The sequence below is a fragment of the Mustela lutreola genome, chromosome 2, assembly GCF_030435805.1.
Source record: "Mustela lutreola isolate mMusLut2 chromosome 2, mMusLut2.pri, whole genome shotgun sequence".
Lineage (NCBI taxonomy): Eukaryota > Metazoa > Chordata > Mammalia > Carnivora > Mustelidae > Mustela > Mustela lutreola.
Window position 1 is genome coordinate 139,457,382 of NC_081291.1, and position 21,115 is coordinate 139,478,496.

Consider the following 21,115-nt stretch of genomic DNA (forward strand, 5'->3'; position numbering starts at 1 on the left):
ACTGCAGAAACTGGGCCAATAGAATTTTCCCATAGTCTGGATTCTGTTAATTACATCTTTGTGGTGACATTTGACATGTTCCTCTGCCCCTTGAATTAGCCATATTGGTGTTGAATCTAGAAACTTGATGAGATTCGAGTTTAACTTTTTTTTTCCTTTTGGAAGGCTTAGTCAGAGGTGGTATTCAATATATTTTCACAGTGACTGGTTGCCTGTGTTTTTCTGTTGATCATTACCCAGATCCATTAATTGGAATGAATTAATTAATGATCATTACCCAGATCCATTAATTAATTAGAATTCTAGAAGGATAGAATTTAAGTATTGGATGAAAAATATATTACATTGCTTTTCCGATCCCTGAATTTCTATATTTATTTAAGTCCTTTAGAAGGGAACAGATTTCATTTTGTTAATATATGTTATTCCATTTGAGAAGTACAGTCCTGCTGGTTTGTATTTCTGTCATTCCTATTTGAATTTGAAAATTACCTGCAACCAGGGTGGCTCAGATGGTTAAGCATCTGCCTTTGGCTCAGGTCATGATCCTGGGGTCCTGGGATCAAGCCCCACATCAGGCTCCCAGCTCAGCGGGAACTCTGCATCTCCCTTTCCCTCTGCCTCTCCCCCTGCTCAGGCTCTCTCACTTTCTGTATCTCTCTGTCTCAAAAGGATAAATAAAATCTTAAAAAAAAAAAAGGGAAAAATAAAATTACCTGCAACCTAATAGGTTATACCCTTAAAGAGTTGTAGGTAAGCAAGTCATCTATTTGATGTTCACTTTGGACATCTGGTGGTAGTCTGTTCTCAAAAATTGAAGTTAAGAGAGGTAGAAATTTTATATAAGTATTAGTAAAAAAATAATTTTTCTACTTCTACCAGTTATATAAAGTGATTTTGCTTCATTCAAGTTATATAAAAGATCATATTTTGAAGTTATAAAATCTTTTTATATAACTTCCTTCTATTTAAAATCAGAGAGGATACATGGATTTATTCCAGCACCATAATCTAATGTCACATTTGTTTGGTTGCCAAATAACCATTTTAAAACTAGAGACAGGCTGTTCCCATAACCCTTATATAATTTGGAGTGAATTCCCTCCTCTGTGTGATAAAGAAACATTTTTTTACCCAGTGTATGCTTTTAGAGAACATTTAAAATAGCACATATAATTTGAATGCTTACCATTAGCTATTGCTCTTCAATCAGATAATACATATTTTATAATAATGACTATCATATAGATAATACTTAACATCTAGTATCTAAATGCAGTATTAGACCTCATACTCTTTTCTGCATAATTAAATGTACTGATGTTCCATAACAAATTACCTCTTTGGAGATAATTTTCTTTCTGAAAAACCCCAACCCAGAATAGATGCTTACATATTCCCCACTTGGAATACTTCTGGTTTGGCACAACAAAAATTCCTTCCCCAGTTGTGCTCAGTCATAAAAAAAAGGAGCAGGAAATGGCATATTTCAGGTGCCAAAGGGCTGGTTCGCCAGAGTCTCCACTCAAACATCCACACTGGAGACAGAGCCTTAGGGATATATAGAGGGTGATAGGGGACAGGATTAGGATTAAACATCTTTATTTCTGCTGCTCATTTTTTGATACTTTGTGAATTGGTTTTGCCTTCTTTCATTTCGCTTCCGTTCTTCAATGTTGCAGTACTTCTACATTCTTTTCTGTGTATTCTCTTTTTCTCTGAAAGACTTAAAGTCACAGAGGAAGGAAGGAACTTTGTGAGGAGTTTGTGATGGGTAGCAAATACTGATCCTTGGAGTTAGCCATATGGTTTATGTAAATATATTTTTTAAGAAATCATTGTGTTGAATATTGGCATTATCATTTGTATTACACATGACTTATATTCTTAATTTTTATATTATCTTTAATATTTCTTTCAATTGTCTACCAACTGTCAATTAATGCACAGGGCATATCTAAAATACTTTTTAAAGTGAATATTTAGGCCAAATCAAAGCATGCTAAAAATGAAACACATTTTCCTACTGGAGGGTCACATGTTGCAAAAAAATCTAGTCAGTAGTTACTGTTGTCTAAAAGAACAGATTTATAATATTTGCGTCTGATAAATAAATCATGACTGGCCTATTCAGAAGTAATATGTCATATTAGGAGACAAGGGAACTTGAAAAAGAATGTGCTTTAACATCATACTTAGAAACAAGATTATAGGTTACCTGGGTGGCTCAGTCTGTTGAGATTGGCCTTCAGCTCAGGTCATGATCCTGGAACCCCAGGATTGAGCCCTACATCAGGCTCCCTGCTCCACGGGAGTCTGCTTTTCCCTCTGACCCTCCTCCCTTTCATGCTCTCACTCACTTGCTCTCTCTCTAATAAATAAAATCTTTAAAAAAAACACACACAACAAGATTACAGTGAACAATATAGTATTGATACATATTAATTGGATTATAAATTTTAAATGGCTATTAACTTTTTCTAAGAACCAAATGGCAAAAGGCATTTGTCAGATTTTTATTATCCACAAATTTTAGTTTTATATTTTAAATTTGCTGTGTTATAACATAAAGGATATCAGTATTTAATTGAATATTAAGCAGAATGAATTCTAGACTTTAGATAAATTCTAGAACAATAAATTATAGACTTAAAAAATGGTTAAGATAGTTAAACCACTTACATTGGGGGGGAAGTCTATTCACGTGAATTTTATTATGATTTCAATGAATTTTTCAATGAACATTGATCATACATATACTCTGGAGTACTCACCAAAGAGAAATAAAACTCAGATTTCCCTTCAATAAATGTATAGGTTATGGAAGAGACAGACTCATAAATAATAATAATATACTGTAAGTAGTGCTGTAGAAATAATAGTATGCGTAAAATGTTATGGAACACAGATAAGAAAATGGTCATTTATTTCTGCAAAGGAAGTTGATCAGGGAGAAGAGATCATGTTTGATCTGAACCTGGAAGTATAAGTAGTGTAAGTAGGAATTTGAAGTATAAGTAGGGATTTGCAAGATGGGTGAGATAGGGAATGGTGTGTTCCATATTGAGGAATGAGTGGGGAGGGACCAACATAGACCATTTGTCCCACTGTCTTATCCCAAAACTCTGCTGTGTATTGATGCTAATACAGGCAATGCTGGTAATCTTTTTTGTTTCTCATTATAGGGCACTTGAATTGGCTGTAAAATACAAAACACATGTTGATACAGTTCTTGCTTACCGTCAAAAGTTTTTGGAGACATTTGGTAAACAGGAAACTAATAAACGATATTTGCAGTATGCAGAAGGTGTAAGTATTATACAGTATTTTATGATAATGTAAATGCTTTATAAGTATATATACTATTTATCTTAATAAGACAAAATTGGAATAATTCATACCAAATCTCTAAAAAATAACTTTTGCCTTATGATATTATAGTCTTATTTTAACTCTGTAATTATAGTACTGATTTTTTCCGGAATCTTAAAGCCATATGTTTTGTTTTGTTTTTCAAGATTTTATTTATTTATTTGAGAGAGAGTGAGAGAGACAGAGCACAAGTAGGGGGAGGGGCAGAGGGAGAGGAAGCCAGCTACTGGGCTTGATCCTGGGACTCCAGGAAGGCAGGTGCTTAACCAACTGAGCCACCTAGGCGCGCTGTAAAGCGATGTTTTGATTAACTCAAGTCTGTTTTCATTTTATTTAATTTGTGTTAAAGTTGGGTGCTAATTGTTATTTTTATATAAACAATATAAATGGCTGGGAAAAAGGTTTCTGACTCCTGAATTTTGTCTTCTACTAGCTGCCCCTCTGCTCCAGGGGAAATACATAAACACACAGGGCATTGGCCAGATAATGGATACTTTGTCACTTTGCAAAATTTTAGGGAGCTGGTTCGCACCTGGAGAAGGGCCTAGCCCAGGGAGACCTCACTGCCTAGAACTAAAGAAGGCTAAACTTTTGCCTTTCGAATCCCTGCCAGAATCTGAGGTTTCATCACTATAATTAGAAGAAAGTCATTCCAGTATATATCAGCCGACAAGGAGAGGTGGAGCAGTTTGCCTAGGTACCTAGAGCAGGACTGTTGTTCGCCACTGGCTTAGATCCATCTAGGCTCAGTCTACAGAATAAACGGTTCACCTCTAGCCATGCAGACCCAGGAGCCTTGTCATCCCAAGACTGGGGCAGCCTTGCTCCCAGCTCTGTGAACAGGTTGATTTTCATAGCCTTTTATTCATTCATTTATTCAAAAAGTCTGTATGAGTGTTCACTCTGGCCAGGTACTATGCTGGATGCTGAGTCAGATAGGACTTCTGTTTTTGTGGAGCTTGTAAATGATGTGGGAGTGCTGCTTCTTGGAGACAGAATAAAATGGAATGTTCTGACCTGTCCTAAAGGGCAGGGTAAATTAGATGGATCCTGGGAAGAGCAAAGAAGGTAGGGAGAAGGTACCTATGATGTCCACTAAAGCCAACATCATCCATTTGCTATATGACTTGAGAAACTCCATCTTTCTCCTCTTGTATAGATTAAAGCACAGTTCTTTCCTACTATGGGTCTTTCACATGTGAGTTTCCTTTACTATTCATTCACAAAGAACACTTCATTTCTGGTCACCTCATGTGTGGCTTTGTCCCCCATGCCAACAAACAATTCTCCAACACCAGCTGGGTGTCCTATCTATAATTTAACTCAACTCTGACACTGTCTACCTGGAGATAGTATCAGATTCCACAGGTAAAGGGCTCAGTCCCACAGGATTGTACCCCACCCCCATCAGATGCTGGTTGCAAGCCCAGGTTATCACCTGTGCTTCTAAGACTAACTAGTTATAGGTCAGAGGTTCCAGTAACCCCTGCTTTAGGTTTCACATGCCAGTCACAAGTCCAGGTTTTTAGCTGCACTTCCAGCTCACAGCCTATAATTCAGAGGTCCCATGTCTCTTTTGTTTGATTAATGTGCTCACAGAACTAAGGGAAACATTTACTTATGTTTATTTAAAACACAAGTTTAAGGGCACCTGGGTGGTTCATTCGTTAAGCATCTGCGTCTGGCTCAGGTCCTAATCCCAGGGTCCTGAGATCAAGCCCCACGTGGGGGTCCCTGCTTGGCATGGCTTCTCTCTCTCCCAGTCCCCCTGCCTGTTTTCCTTCTCCTGCTGTGTCTCTCTCTGTCAAATCAATAAATAAAAAATCTTAAAAAACAATAAAATAAAATAGAAGTTTATTAAAGGATATGATAAAGGCTATGGATGACAACCAGATGGAAAGATAGTCAGGGCAAGGTTTGGGAAGGCCCTAACTTCAGAAGCTCCTCTCTTCAAAGTGGGGTGTGTCGTCCTCCCAGTGTGGATGTGTTCACCAAACCAGAAGCCCTTTGAACCCTGTACTTTGGAATTTTATGGCAGCTTCATCCCATAGATGTGATATATCATTAACTCCATTTTCAGCACTTCTCCTTGCTCAAGAGGATGGGGATCAGGATTGAAAATTCCTAGCTTCTAATCATGGCTTGGTCTTTTTGGTGACCAGCCCCCATGCAGGAGCCATCCAAGAACTCAATCTGGAGTTATCTCTCTCTCCTTTTTTTTTCTTTTTTTTAAATTTTATTCATTTATTTGAGGGAGAGAGAGAGAGAGCACAAGCGGTGGGGGGGGGGGGCAGTGGGAGAAGCAGAGTCCCAAGGATCAGGGACCCCAATGGGGGGCTCCATCCCAGGATCCCAGGATCATGACCCAAGCTGAAGACAGCACTTAACTGACTGAGCCACCAATCACCCTGGAGTTGTCTCTTTAAAAGAAAAAAATGCTCCTTGGGGCGCCTGGGTGGCTCAGTGGGTTAAAGCCTCTGTCTTCAGTTCAGGTCATGATCTCAGGGTCCTGGGATTGAGCCCCCCATTGGGTTCTCTGCTCAGTGGGGAGCCTGCTTCTCCCTCTCTGCCTGCCTCTCTGCCTACTTGTGATCCCTCTCTCTGTCAAATAAGTAAGTAAAATCTTTTTAAAAAAGAAAAAAAAATGCTCCTTTAACTCGGGAAATTGCAAAGGTTGCAGGAGCCCTGTGTCAGTAACCAAGGTCAAAGACCAAATATTAGAACAAAAGATGCTCCTAGTGTTCTTATCACTTAGGAAATTAAGAGTTTCAGGAGTTCTCTGCCTGGAACTGGGAGCCAAAACCAATATATATATTTTCTGTTATCTCACACCATATTTAGCACACTGAGTGTTGTGATCTACATTTTTGCACTTCAGAACAGTTCACAAGGTAGTAAAGACTTTGGGTTTCTTAGAGTTTCTTCAATGCAGTTTCAACATCTGGATCTGGGATAGACATGAGTTGTCTATTTCTTGGTAGGAAGGAGTGTATTTTTTTGTTTGTTTGTTTGTTTATTTGAGAGACACTTGTGGGCTGAGCAGGGAGCCAAACGATTGGATGCAGGGCTCAATTCCAGGACTCCCAGATCCTGACCTTAGCCAAAGGCAGACGTTTAACAGACTGAGCCTCCCAGGTACCCGGAAAGGGGTGTATTTTACAGATGTTCCACAGACTTTTTGTTTCATTCAGAACTTCAGTACTGAAAATGAATCCTCTAAGAGTTTGGGCTCTGAGAACTTACTATACTATTGGGACAAATTCAGGGCCCCTGGGATCCCTGAGGACGACACTCTTAATTCACAGAATATAACAGCCGCCACTACCACTACAGGGCTAAGCAGACCAGAGAATCACCGATCACTTGATCTTTTTGTCACAGTTTTGAAAAAATGATGAGATGTTAAAACTGAGCACTTGGGGCACCTGGGTGGCTCAGTGGGTTAAGCCTCTGCCTTCGGCTTAGGTCATGGTCTCAGGGTCCTGGGATCGAGCCCTGCATCGGGATCTCTGCTCAGCAGGGATCCTGCTTCCCCCTTCTCTCTGCTGGCTTCTCTTATGATCTCTTTTTCTATCAAATAAATAAATAAAATCCTTAAAAAATTTTTTTAAAAAAACAGCATTCACATTAAATTCACTTGATTGCCTAATTTTTAAACAGATTCATACTACTCTGTTTCTTCATCATCCTTGCCATCAATATTTTTTTTTTTGGTATTTTCACATTAGGTGCTTTAGAGGATGTAGAAAATATAATACTTACCTTCAAATTTTTAATTATCGTAATTTATAAATATTGCATTATTATAATCAAAATATTTTAGATAACAAAAATTTAACATTGTTACCTTTTTTCTTATTATCTATGTATGCAGCTGTTACCAAAATGTAATAACTTCAATCACAAGAGTGGCAGAAATCTTCAAATGGGGTAACTAGAACAACATGACTTTGTGGTATTTTGAGGGTTTTTTTTTTAAACCCTGAAACTATATAGGTTACCTTGACTCCCCATGGTCCTGTGTTCTAATATCCTCCTTTTTTTTCTTCATTAATGTAATTTGGAAGCTAACTAGAAATTACAAAGCAGTATTTTAAGATGAAAATTACTTTTTACTTAAAAATTCCCACTGTTTATCTAAGCCAAAATTTTGATTATATAAACTTGAGAACTATGAGTTAAATACAAAGAGATCATTAAAAACTGAGAAATTAGGGGAGCCTGGGTGGCTCAGTCAGTTGAGCATCTGACTTTCTCTCAGCTCAGGTCCTGATCTCAGGGTCATAAGATCCAGCCCTACAATGGGCTCTGTGCTGAACGTGGAGCTTGCTGGAGGTTCTTTCTCTCCCTCTCGCCCTACCCATTCTCACTTTCTCTCTCACACACACACACACACACGCACACCCAAAAGAAATAAATCTTTTTTAAAAACTGAGAAATTCTGGATATGTGGTGAATTCTTGTGGGCTCGCAGTGCATAGTGTGAAACCTTATATGTGAAAAGTTTCATATACAATTGTACTTACGAGCTCTGAAATGTTATTTGGACATTTCTTGTTTAAAATATGGAAACCTGGGATTCATACAAAATGGACTGTCTTCTAAGAACCCTAACTAGAGTCATTATCCCTGGTCTACAATAGTGTTCAATAAATATTTGTAAAATAATCTGCAATTCTGGCAAATAAAATTTATTCTACCGAATATATTCTGTACAAGAAGAAAAGCAGAAAAACCAGGAAATGTTTAAAACATTATTCCAGGAGAAAGAAAACAGTGGAAATATAAACAAACCAATAGCTTGGGGGCAGAATTTCAGAAGGTATAGAATTTTGAAAAAGATTGAGAAGTTCAGACACACCACTTTAGGCATAGCTACTTTCTAAGCTCTTTTTCAGGCTTTAAAGCCTTAAAACTTTATGAGGTCCTGAGACACAAAACCCAAGAGAAATTGTTAGGTGATAGCTCATCTGCTAGGTAATTACCTTTTCTTTATTCAATATTTATTGAGCACTTTGGGCAGACAATGTACTCCCCTTGCTACTTTGAATATAAAAGTAAACATGGCAGACGCTGACCAGGTAGGAGATTACTATAATAGACCCACCAGAAGATGGAAAGGGTAAGATTAATGTAAAAAAAATTTTTTTTAAATCGGTTGTAAAATCAAGAGAACACTGTGGCTCGGGGTGGGAGGAGAGGTGGTTAAGTTGGCCAGCAAGACATTTGAGAGCAACTTCAACATTTCTAATATGGGTGACTGGTGGAGAGATACCATTAATCTAGATAAGGAACATGAAAATATACATGTTTTAGACCTTTTGAGTTTGAATACATGAAAATACACATTTTTTGTTTGAAGTCCCAGTAGGGTATCCAGGCGGAGATACATAATGGGCAATTGGAAATATAATTGTGAATACTGAAGATATTGACAAAGGAGCAATCAGGACGTGATAAATAGATTTATGGTCATGACCATGTAGGCATAGTAGAAGCTATGTGAGTTGATGTGATCTCCTAGGGAAAGTATAAAAAGGCTGTGGTTGGAACCCTGATGAATACTAACAGTTCGGAGTTTGTCTAGGGAAAAGATACAGGAGGGGAAAAGAACATTTAGAAAACTGGAAAAAACATTTAGAAAGGACAGCGCAAACCAGGAGCAAGTGATATAAAGTCTGAGAGATTTTTCAAAGCGCTGTGGTCAACAAGGTCCAGGGAATGTTTCTACACTAGGGCCGTTTTCTTCCTTTTGTCATCATGCTCTTCCCCAGATACAAGCATGGACTCATTCGTCTCTTGTAGGTCTTCAAATCAGCTTCTCAGGGAGGCCTGTTCTTACCATTCTGTTTGAAACATAACACCCATTCCCCCCAACGCCACACCTGGTGCCACACACTGTTTCCCTTCCCAGTTTTCAAAACTCTTACCACTTCTCACATTTTGTATATTTTTATAGACTCCATTGTTACCTTTGCTATTCTTTCTATGAAGACTGATTTTTATCTTTTGGTTCACTGCTGAATCATTGCACCTAGAACAATCTTTGGCATATAGTAAGCACCAAATATTTTTTGACTGCGTAGTTGAATCATATATAGGATGAGAATAAAAATACTTAATCGTGGCATTAGTGAAAAGTTTATGAAGTATAGTAGGAACATGGCCACATTACAGTGTTCTGGGGAGAAAATGAGAGTCAGGAATGAGAAGTATGAGAGTGGTGGTTTGCAGGGAGACAGTATTGAGGGGGAAGGATGTAAGGAGCAGCCAGTAAAGAGAAGGAAATTGAATATGTAAGTGATAACTGAAGGCAGATGTCCCTTCTGGGGAAGTGGAAGAAGATGGGATTGGGGACATATGTGAAGAGGTTAGTCTAAGACAGAAGTTGAAAGAGCTAGAGATGGATACAGATGTAGATAAGTTTGTGTGAAGAAGGAAATTAAGTGAATTCATGTCTGATGGCCGTTGTATTCTCTGTAAAGAGGAAGCTGATTTTCAGCAGAGAGTAAGAGAGTGGATGGAAAGCCATTTGGTATGATTTTGAAACACTTCCATGTGAATAAGAATAATTTACCAGGGACTAGAATAAGAAGTGCCAAATAGTACTGACCCTCCCTATAGTATAAAAAGATGTATCTTCGTTTAGAAGTCAGTCACTTGAAAGTTGTCATGAGTACATCCTTATCTAATACCCACTAGTAAAAATACTCTAAGAACTAAATTATCTGTAGAACACTATTCTAAAACTAGATTAATGCCAGAGTGAAAATGAAACATTTATTTTCAGTAGGATAGCTATCAACTGACACCCTCATCTGTACTATGACAAGTGACTAATACAGATATCATCAATTTGCTTGATGGACTTCTGGTGCAACAGAGCGACAGTTGTATAGTGCACGGTTAATGTATGGTTTTATTGTGATGGATTTGAGAAACGAGTGTAAGTCAGTTCAAGGCTGGAAGAAGGCCAAGACATTAATCAAGTTTTGTCTTTCTTTTTGCGAATGTTTTGTTAGACTTAGAAATGAGTGTTTTGCCGTTTAAAAATATAAGCTCTGACCTGATTGAAAAATCAGTCTTTCAAATAATTTAACATTTGTTCTACCTTTCATTGAGCTTTCACTTGCGTCTTACCACAGACATTCATCTTCTATGAGTAAGCAGGATTCTTTTAACTCATCTACTTTATATATTGTAGAAAAGTATATGGAATTATCTTCTTAAAAAAATTGACCCAAATATCCACAAATTACAGAAATTTAGTTGAAGGATATTAGAATAAAAAAGAACCACATACTTAGTTCCATCAACTTCCAGCACAAAATAAAAGAGGTGTGGGGGTACCTGGGAGGCTCATTTAAGCTCCGACTCTTGATTTCTGCTCATGTCATGATCTCAGAGTTGTAGGACGGGACTGCTTCTGGCTCCACGCTCAGCAGAGTCTGCTTGAGATTGTCTCTCTCTTTCTCTCTCCCTTTGCCCCTCCCCCCTGTGTACGTGCTCTCTCTCTCCCATCCTCCCTCTCTCATATAAAGTTTTACAAAAAAAAAAAAAAAAAAAAAAAAAGGCATGGGGTCCTGATAAGGTTAAATTAATCTCCCAGGTACTTGAAAGAAATCCACTCAGGCAGCATGTAGTACTTCAGTCTGGTTTAATGCTACTTATTTCACACAACTCTGCTATGTGGAGGTGAAAAACCTATTCACTTTCGGCTCAGTCTCAAAGTTTGGGTTTATTTCATTGTAAATCAGTTAGTTTAATCTAGGCCCCAATTTTTCTGTGTCTTTCCTGAGAGAATACACATTCCTAAAGCAGTGATCTCCAAACTTTTATAAACAATAGAATGCTTTTTCCTAAATAAATTGTTCATAGAACTCAGAGCGGAGTCCATTGCTAACATCCAGTGTAATGAGCTTAGGGGAAAGGTAGGGCAGAGGGTACTGCATCATGGATCAAAGGGAAGAACAGGGGTGCCTGGCTGACTCTGGATCTCCCATTTGTGAGTTTGAGCTCCAGGTTGGGCCTCGAGTTCTTAAGAAAAAAAAAAAAAAAGGAAACAAGAATGGTAACACTTGTGATTGTTTTTGTGTCCCCAGCCTTGCTTACCCACTGTGCTTCCTTTAATATCTTTTTTGCCATTGTCTAAACCTTCACCATGTCTATATTACTTAAAAAGTTGTTGCCAAGCAGCCACATTTTCAGAGTATGCTCAGGAGAAGCAAGTGCTCCTCTATCCTTCCTTATAGCTAGGCTTCTAATGGAAACCTCAGTATTTAAGAGGTGAAGTGCTAACCCATGGCTTCATGGCGAGGACCCTGTCCATTTTTCTCCTTTTTCACCTCCTCTTGTCCCTGAGGCACCAGTGCTGAATCCTAAGACTCCAGGGGACTCTGTAGATATAGCTTCTATAAATAGCTACAGCTAGATTTTGGTCTTTTCAATCATAATAAGTATCTTTGCCTTTTGTTGTAGTAATTGTTCTCTTTGATCTTATTCTTAAAGGTATTTTTTTAGCATTTTATGACTTGTCTTTCATGCTCTCTTTTTTTGCTAGTGATTTAGAAGCTATTTTATTTTTGTTTGCTCTTGGTTACCTTGAATTAAGCAAAAATATGTTATACTATATCAGTATGTTTCTTCTTTTCTTCTTTTGCAGCTCCAAATAGATTGGGAGAAAGTCAGAGCCAAAATTGAGATGGAAATTACTAAAGAACGAGAGCGATCATCCAGCAGCCAGTCCGGCAAGAATATAGGTCTAAGGCACTAAATTTCTTGCTTACCTCGAAGAAGTTTTACCTTTTGAAACTAATTCTGATTAATCAAGGATTATCATATTTTCAGTGCTAAAAAAAAGGCAGTATCTTTAAGTATAAGCACTTGCTATGCAATACTAAAAGTACATTCAAAAAGACTAATCACAAAGTAATTGACATAATTTCATCTTTTATATATTTTAGTCCAATAATTAGCAAAATATTCTTATATGTTTATGTAGTGTTGCTTACATTCCAGTTTTTTGTCTATTATTTTATCCCTGAATCTTCAGCATGAACAAATATTAATTCTGATAATAAAACATTGGACTCTTAAAAATGTACATTATCATTAATTTTTATTCAACCTCTAAATTATAAGATGTTCCAAAAGTTAATTTATACAAGAAAAATACATGAGGATGGATTTATGAAAATGTATGTATATTTGTACATCAGTGTTCATAGCAGGATAATTCACAGTAGCAAAAACATGGAGAAAAAAGATGTCTATCACCAGATGAATAGATAAACAAAATGTGGTAGAGACATACAGTGGAATACTATTCAGCCTTTAAAAGGAAGGGAATTCTGACACATGCTACAACATGGATGAACCTTGAAAATACTGTGCGAAGTGAAATAAACCAAATATGACCCCACTTATATGAGGTGCCTACAGTAGGGAAGTTCATTGAGACAGAAGAAATAGTGGTTGCCAGTCTCTGGGGGAGGTGGAAATGCGGCGTTATTGTTTAATGAGTACAGAATTCCAGTTTGGGATGAATGAGGTCTAGAAATGGTAATGATGGTTGCACAGCACCATGGATATACTTAATGCCACTGAATCATACACTTAAAAATGATTAAAATGGTAAATTTTGTTCTTACCATTATTTTAGAAATATATCTAAAATAGGCAAAAAATTTTTCCTCATTCCTTTTCTGACTTGAGAATGTTCAGGCACTAGGTCCTGGAGTCTGAATTTGTGAAAATCTTAAATGATAAACCTTTTTGTCTACCTTAATTCAGTATGTCCTAAAATTATTGCCACAAAAGCTTTTGATCACTAACATGAAAACTCTTTAGAAAAAGTCCTCCATGAAGTAAATTTTGGAAAGGTAGATTATAGACTGGATATATGCATATGCATTAGAACGTGATTACCTTGGGATGCCTGGGTGGCTCAGTTGGTTGAGCGGCTGCCTTCGGCTCAGGTCATGATCCTGGGGTCCTAGGATCGAGTCCCGCATCAGGCTCTTCGCAGAGCCTGCTTCTCTCCCTTTCCCTGCTTGTGCCCTCTCTCTGTCTCTGTCAAATAAATAAATAAAAATCTTAAAAAGAAAGAAAAAGAAAGTGATTACCTCTCTCACCCCCATTTTAATGAATATATTTAGATTTCTTTTATGAAAATATTTCTTTTCAGCGTATTTTCTTTTTTTTTTTTTTAAAGATTTTATTTATTTATTTGACAGGCAGAGATTACAAGTAGGCTGAGAAACAGGCAGAGAGCGAAAAGGAGGAAGCAGGCTCCCTGCTGAGCAGAGAGTCCGATGCAGGGCTAGATCCCAAGACCCTGGGATCATGACCTGAGCTGAAGGCAGAGGCTTTAACCCACTGAGCCACCCAGGTGCCCCAGCATATTTCTTTTCTTTACTGGAATGTGCAATGTTCTGTTCTTCATCCAGCTGCTGGGTGTAAGAGTGAGTTCAGTTTGTGAGATATGATTGAGCAGTTTTCTTATAAGTTGTATTTATTTATACGTTTTATATTGTTATATTCCAATAAAGAGTTTAAAAAGAAAAATGGTTAAAAGGGTAAATTTTATATTTATTTTACTATAATTTAAAAAGTTAAAAAATATGAAATATGTCTGTATTCTAACCATTCTGATACCAACAAGGTGTTCTACAATTCAATTCTGACATTACCCAGAGTTAGTGTCAGGTCCCACAAACTAGAGGACAGGATCTCCAACCAGACTGCTCGTATTTTAGTTGCCAGCCATATGCAGGGTCCCCAGGATAGCCACACTTCTGACTTGGCTGCAAATTTGAGGATTCCTACCATACCCACTTTAGGTTTGATAGTTCACTATAATGACTCACTGAACTCACTAAAATGCTTTACATTCAACTACAGTTTTATTATAAAAGACACAACCCAGGAGCAGCCAAGTAAAAGAGATGCATAGAGCAAGGTCCAAGAGAAAGGAGAGATCTGGGGGGACAGCAGGGCAGCATAGGGCTTCCATGCCCTCTCTTCATGTGATCCAGGCCTGTCATCCTCCCCGTACATTGATGTGCTCACCAACCAGGAAGCTCTCAAAGGCCTTGCTGTCCTGAATTTTTTATCAGGGTTTTATTACATAGGCATATAATTGATTAAATCACTGGCCATGTGATTGAACTCTTTGTCTCCTTGGAGGCCAGGTGACTGAAGGTTTTAGCCCTCTAACCATGTGGTTTTTCTGCAGGCCAGTCATGCTGAAGCTCACTCACACCACACCACACCACACCACACCACACCACACCACACCTTTCCTCATTAGCATAACAAAGATACTCCTATCATTAAGGAAATTCAAAGGGTTTTGAAAGTTCTGTACCAGCCACCCCCTACACACTTCACCTCAGACCAAATACATTCTTTATTATATCACAAGTCATCCCCTGGTCTTTCAACATGGGATCTTTTACAGCAAGGTACATACCTGACTGAGCATAAAAGATACAGCAACATTTAGAAGAGTCAATGTGGGGTAAAGATAAGCTATTAATCAATTTCCCAAAGCATTTGTTTATCAATAGCAGAATTATCTTTTCAACAATGCCAGTGTGTAATAACTTATCACATTATCATATACATAACCTGAAAACGTGAGCACACACTCGTGAAGGCATGTAAACCCGCCTTTTTTGACTCTCTCCACCCACCCCCTACCCCCATTTAGATAACCAGTGTTCGATTGCCTGTTCTAATCCTTTACCAAAGTACTACCCTGAGGAAGATACAGGAAGGAGTCCCTCTTTATCTGTGGTGTTCGTTTTCACCGTTTTAGATACTGGTGTCAGCCATGGCCCAGAAACAGGTGTTCCTCCTTCTGACCTTTTGTCAGATGGTCAGTAGTCGCCAAACACCATATCCCAATGCCTACATCGTTCTCCTCACTTGATCTCATCACAAGAAGGGTGAGCACAGCACAATGAGATATTTTGAGAGAGGGAGAGAGATGACATTCCCATAACTTTTATTGTAGTATATTGTTACAATTGTTTTTTGTTTTATTAGTTCTTCTCTTATTGTGCTTAATTTATAAATTATACATTATCGTCAGTATATATGTATAGGAAAGAATATCGTGTACTTAGGGTTTGGTACCACCTGCAGTTTCAGGTAAACATTGGGGATCTCAATGCATATCTCCCTGTGGACAAAGAGGGCTACTGTTTTTCTCTGCCCACTGTTGGGCATGATGGGCTGTAGAGTGTGTTCCTTGGTCTGAAGAAATGTGACTCAGTGGTCCAGCTCAGTGCAATACCTTCTACTCCGGTTCTTCCATAGTACTCTGAACCTTTGCCTCTACCACCGGGTAAGCAAAGCTCAGCCCAGAGTCAGTGTCCATTTCTGTCAGGACCCACTTGTAGTCCCCAGTGCTCCAGGCATCAGTTGGACTTGCCGCTGTGCACAACGACTCCCTGCCGAGAAACCTCCCCATAGCCATCTGCAATCCCTAAATCTCTCTTGTTGGCAGACAACAGTTCCTGTTGGCATTTTGTGCCTCCACAGATGCAAAAGGAATATGTCTAGAGTCAACCCCTCTTGCATTGTTTCAGTCCACTCACTTGATTCACCCAGTGGCTACCTCAAGTGGCACACCTGGGTATCTGCTCACCATTTGTAAACATCTTCTGATGCTGGAAGAGGGTTCTTCTGATGGGCATTGACATGGCCTGTTTGAATGCACCACCCTTCAGATTTCCACAGTGATTTCCATATGGCCATGCCCTGGAAGAGCACCTGGTTCGTAGTCCAGTCTTCCACTGCCCATCCACCGCACCGTATGGCCAAGCCATTCCAGTGCCTGTGAGTAGGTCAAAATCCAGACATATGGGTAAACAGCGTGCAGTGCAGCTCACTGAGCCAATTTGTTTTTACCTTTTGTGATCCGAGTGGTGGCCTTCCAAACCCAGTGTCTTGTGTTCCTGTTGGAACTGCCGTCCATAAGCCAAGCAGCTGTTTGTTGGTCTGTTGAGAGCTGTTAACAGGCTCTGTGCGAGTGATGGTAGAATCCTGCAGGTCCTCACATGGTTCCAGAGTCAATCCTGGGGCAGACAGGCTACCTGCTCATGAACATGTTGTGGAACTCTGTGTGTTGCCCTGATGGCGTGTTCCTGCTCAGACCATTTCTGTTCTATCACAGAATCTCCTGGGTGCTGCCTTCCTCTTAGAGCATTTCTCTGACATCACCCAAGATAATCCTTATTTTATGTTTTTCAGTCAGAGGCAATTTCAATTAGTGTCTGGTAGCAAGCTAGTCATTGCTCCTCCAAATGGAAATTGTCTTGTATAGAGTTCCAGTAGCTGTCACTGGGAGGTGCTCCCACACTTTTGTCACAAGCCCCAGTCTGCACTCCACATGAGGCTCTTGCGCAGAGGATCTGTCCCTACCAGCACTCTAGCCTCTGTTCTATATTGCAAGGGCCTGAGCAATCTTACTCATTCCCATTTAACATGTCTAATGACTATGACTTGAAGGAAGGATTTACATGACTTCTGTTTTACAAGGCTAGGTTTATGTTCCCCGGTCAGACACAATATCCATTACCAAAATTCATTCTGATAAGAGTCATAACCACCTCACATAAAGATTGTTGAGATAGATCAATTTTTGTCCAGACTGTTACCTTAATCCCATCACCTCTTGGATTCCTCTGCCCTCTCCTCTCCATTATTCTTCCAGCATATCAATGTGTTTAACAGCTAGGAAAGTTCTCCCAGTCTCAGTGTCCCAAGTTTTGTTGTAGTTGTTGTGTACTCTTGATAAAATCACTGGCCTTGTCATTCATCTCTAGCCTTTGTCTTCTCCCTGGAGGCCAAGTGGCTTAGGAGTGTAGCCCTCTAATCACCTTGCTGCTTTTTCTAGTAACTAGCACCCACCCTGGAGCTACTAAGGGCTCCTAGAGTCACTTTATTAGTATAAGGTACTCCCCTCTCTCAAGAAATTCCAAGGGCTTTGGAAGTTCTGTGCCAAAAACCAGGGACAAAGACCAGAGATATTTTTTATTATATCACAATATCACTTTGACAGTCATAATGTATATTTATGTCCTTTCGTCTTACACTTGAAAAAATATAGAAACATCTTGGTTGGTTTAAACTAATAATTTCATACATTTTAGGGGATTTGATCTAATTTGGTGCTTTTTAAATGTACATATAAATATTTTTATGTATTTCATAACCATCAAATAAGGAAGATTGTTCATACAGAATGCCTGGGGTCTGGCCCCATTACAGATAAGTGAGATTTTGGGGGCCATGATGATCCCTCCAAAAATGCTTTGGCACAAAGACTGTGGTACATGGAACATTAAGTTATAATAACTGGAATATTGTGGTACATGGAACATTAAGTTATAATAACTGGAATATGAAACATAAGTTATAATAAAATTAAGAAAACATAAGCAAGTTTTAAAGCAAATGTATTTTAGAAAGTGGTTTACTATAGCAAATGGTTACCATGAGTATCAATGGAAGAATATCTTCAAATATCTGTCATTTTTTACTTAGAGAAAATATATTCATTTTTGAAAACATATGGTACATAAATCCTGTTTAAATAAATACCTCAAACATATTTTTCTTGTCAATTTTTATACTGAAAAAAATCAGAATTTACAAGGTACAGAATATTAAAAGGTAATATCCATAATAAAAATATATGGGTATATGGATTTGTTGATCTGCAGGTAGAACTGTGGCAAAATCACTTGTCAGATTTCTTTAAACACAGAAGCCAAAGAGAAGGTGATGAAGCAACCCTTTTTTTTTTTAAAGAAACCCATCTTTACCTTCCCCTTGCCCACAGCCTGTATATTATCAGTATGTCCTGCTCAGTGGGCCAAAAAAAAGGTATAAGATTTTTGCAAACTTATATTGCCTGTAACAAAGTCATTTTCTCATTTTGCCTTCTTTCCTCTAAAGCTACTCTGTTGCCACAACTTGGCCTGAGCTGCTGGACATCACTCTCTGACCATCTTACGCTAACCAAACACTGTATAATTTTTAAAATGTAGTGATTTCTAACATGGATGATTTCAAAATAATTTAGAGCAATTCAACTTTTCAGAGGCTTCTAGATGTTCTAGATGATCAAAAACTGCTCTTTTATTTTAATAACTTCTACTATAAAGTAACATTCATATTAAATTGTTTAATTGGAGAAACACTTTAATAGTTTTATGGAAATAAGGCAAATATAAAGTAGCTGTAAGCTTAGCTCCCATGTTTTAGCTAGCTAGAGTCCGCAGGGCCAGCTGCAGCTACAAAAACTAACCCCAGATCCTGCCTTGTTATTAAAAGGATTTTGAATTCTGAAAAAAGTAAAGTAAAATAAAAAATAAAATAGGGTGTAATGGGGTGGTGTCACTGAGAAGGTACAATTTGAGGAAACACTTCAAGGAAGTAATGCTCAATTTAAAGTTCTGCCAAATAACATATAGGAAAACTATCAAATAAAATTCCTATTCTGTGAGCTTATGTAACCCTTCTTTAACATAATTTAAAACATGCTAATCTATAAAAGTCTAATCTATAAAATCTATGAAAATTCTGCATGGTTTTGACATAAATAGTACCCAATCATACATAACATGGCTTATCTGTGAATAGAATTTATTTACATGGTCATAATAATGTAAACACTGAATATTTGTCTAACCAAATTATAATTATTTAGGTTCATAATGCCATATCTGAAACCCTTGGGCCAAATATGTTTCAGAATTCAAATTTGTGAGATGCATGGGTGGCTTAGTTGGTTAAGCATCTGCCTTTGGCTCAGGTCATGATCCCATGGTCCTAGGATCAAGTGCTGCACCGGGTTCCTTGCTCAGTGGGGAGCCTGCTTCTCCCTCTGCCTGCTGCACCCCCAGCTTGTGCTCTCTCTTTCTCTCTCTGACAAGTAAATAATATCTTTAAAAAAATTCACATTTGTTTAAGAAACACAATGGATGTTCAAAATTTCTTGTAATATAACAAATAGATAATTACAGAACATCCCTAGAAGGGTCTTACCTGTCACTCCCTAATCAAACGTATCAGTATTTCTGCAGCTCACACATAATAATATTTCTGCAGCTCAATATGAATATTTATATTAAGCAATAAAAATTAGAAGTAGTTTCTCATCCGTTTTGCTGCCAAATGAGTTCAGGTTGGGTGAATTATGAAACAATGTTTTGGAACTGGGGCTATGGGATTGTGGGTTTATTTTGGAGGAATTGAGTACATATATTGGAGAGGGATAGATGGAAGAGTTAAAAAAATTTTTTTTATCTTCATTTTTTTCATAGTGGAAAGCAATAAATAATGCCAAAAAAATCAGGAAATAATAGACATGCTATTTAGTGATGTGGCAATAAACAGGAAGAGGGCCAGCTAAAAGAGCTGGAAGTGGCTGCTTCTAGTAAGAGAGAGGGGCACTGAGAAGGAGCTTAGTCCTGCTGTTTTTTATAGCAGATCTCATAGAACTATTTGTCTACTTAAATCTGTGCATATATAACTTTGACAAAAACAGAAATGGACTCTTAAGAGGAAGTATGCTAACCCCGTATCTAACAAGAGACTTGCACCAGAATACCTAAAAAACTATCAAATCTGAATAAAAAACAAATGATTCAATTAGAAAATGGGCAAAAGATATGAACAGACATTTTACCAAAGAGGATATACCGATGGCAAATAATGCACATGAAAAGGTGTTCAACATCTTAGTCATTAGGGAAATGCAAACTGCAACTTCAGCAATCAGAATGGCTAAAATAAAAACTGGTGATATCATGAAATGATGGTAAGGATATTGAGAAACTAGATCACTCATATATTGCCGGTAGGAACATAAAATGTTCCAGCCACTAACAGAAGGAGTATGGCAGTGTCTTGCAGACTAACCATGCACATACCACATAACCCAGCAATTACAGTCTTAGGCATTTATCCCAGAGAATTGAAAACTTATGTTCATGCAAAAAGCTGGTACACAAATGTTCATAGTAGCTCAATTCATAATAGCTAAGAGCTGAAAACAATGCAGAGAAGATGTTTTGGTGGGTGAATGGTTTAACAAATTGTGGTACATCCATATCATGAAATACTATTCAATAGTTAAAACTATTGCTATACACAACAACTTGGGTAGATCTCTAGGGGATTATGCCAACCAATCTCAAAAGTTTATTTACTGTACAATTCCATTTGTATGATGTTCTTAAAATAACAAAATATGGAGATGGAAAACAAATTAGTGAATGTCAGCAGTTAAGGATTAACTGGAGGGTGTGCCTGTGGTTATAAGGCTATAATGGGTGGCATGAGGAGCCCTATAAAATGGAATGATGCTTTGTCTTGATTGTGGTGGTGGTTACATGAAGTTACACATGTGATAAGATTGCACAGAAACAGAAACCTTCGGTGCAAAATAATATTATATATATTTACCATGAATACATCTCTATGAAGTAAAAATATACAGAGAGTATTTTGGAAGGATATTCACCACACAGTGGTTAAAGCTCAAGTTGAAGAAGTAGGCAGGGATTGAGGGTGGTTGTGTTAGCAGGGGTTTTGTTGTAACGTTTTCTTTTTTAAAGGAAGAAGTACTTGCTATTACCTGGGTAACTAAAAATTTAATCAAAAAAGGACCGGAAGATCTATATATTTGTTGGAATATCTCAGTGTAGTGGCATAAACTATGGGT

General features: G+C 38.0%; 1 protein-coding gene across 11 annotated transcripts in view; it reads left to right on the forward strand.

Annotated features, from left to right (window-relative positions):
- Positions 1–13,938, forward strand: part of IFT80 (intraflagellar transport 80) — a 124,992-nt gene extending 111,054 nt beyond the window's left edge. For all 11 annotated transcript variants that reach the window (XM_059163641.1, XM_059163640.1, XM_059163644.1 and 8 more), the window contains 2 exons: positions 3,186–3,309; positions 12,035–13,938. In XM_059163641.1, the coding sequence (XP_059019624.1) occupies positions 3,186–3,309; positions 12,035–12,145 (235 nt within the window). In that variant the 3' untranslated portion in view covers positions 12,146–13,938. The remainder of the gene's footprint in view (positions 1–3,185; positions 3,310–12,034) is intronic.
- Positions 13,939–21,115: the final 7,177 nt, after the last annotated feature.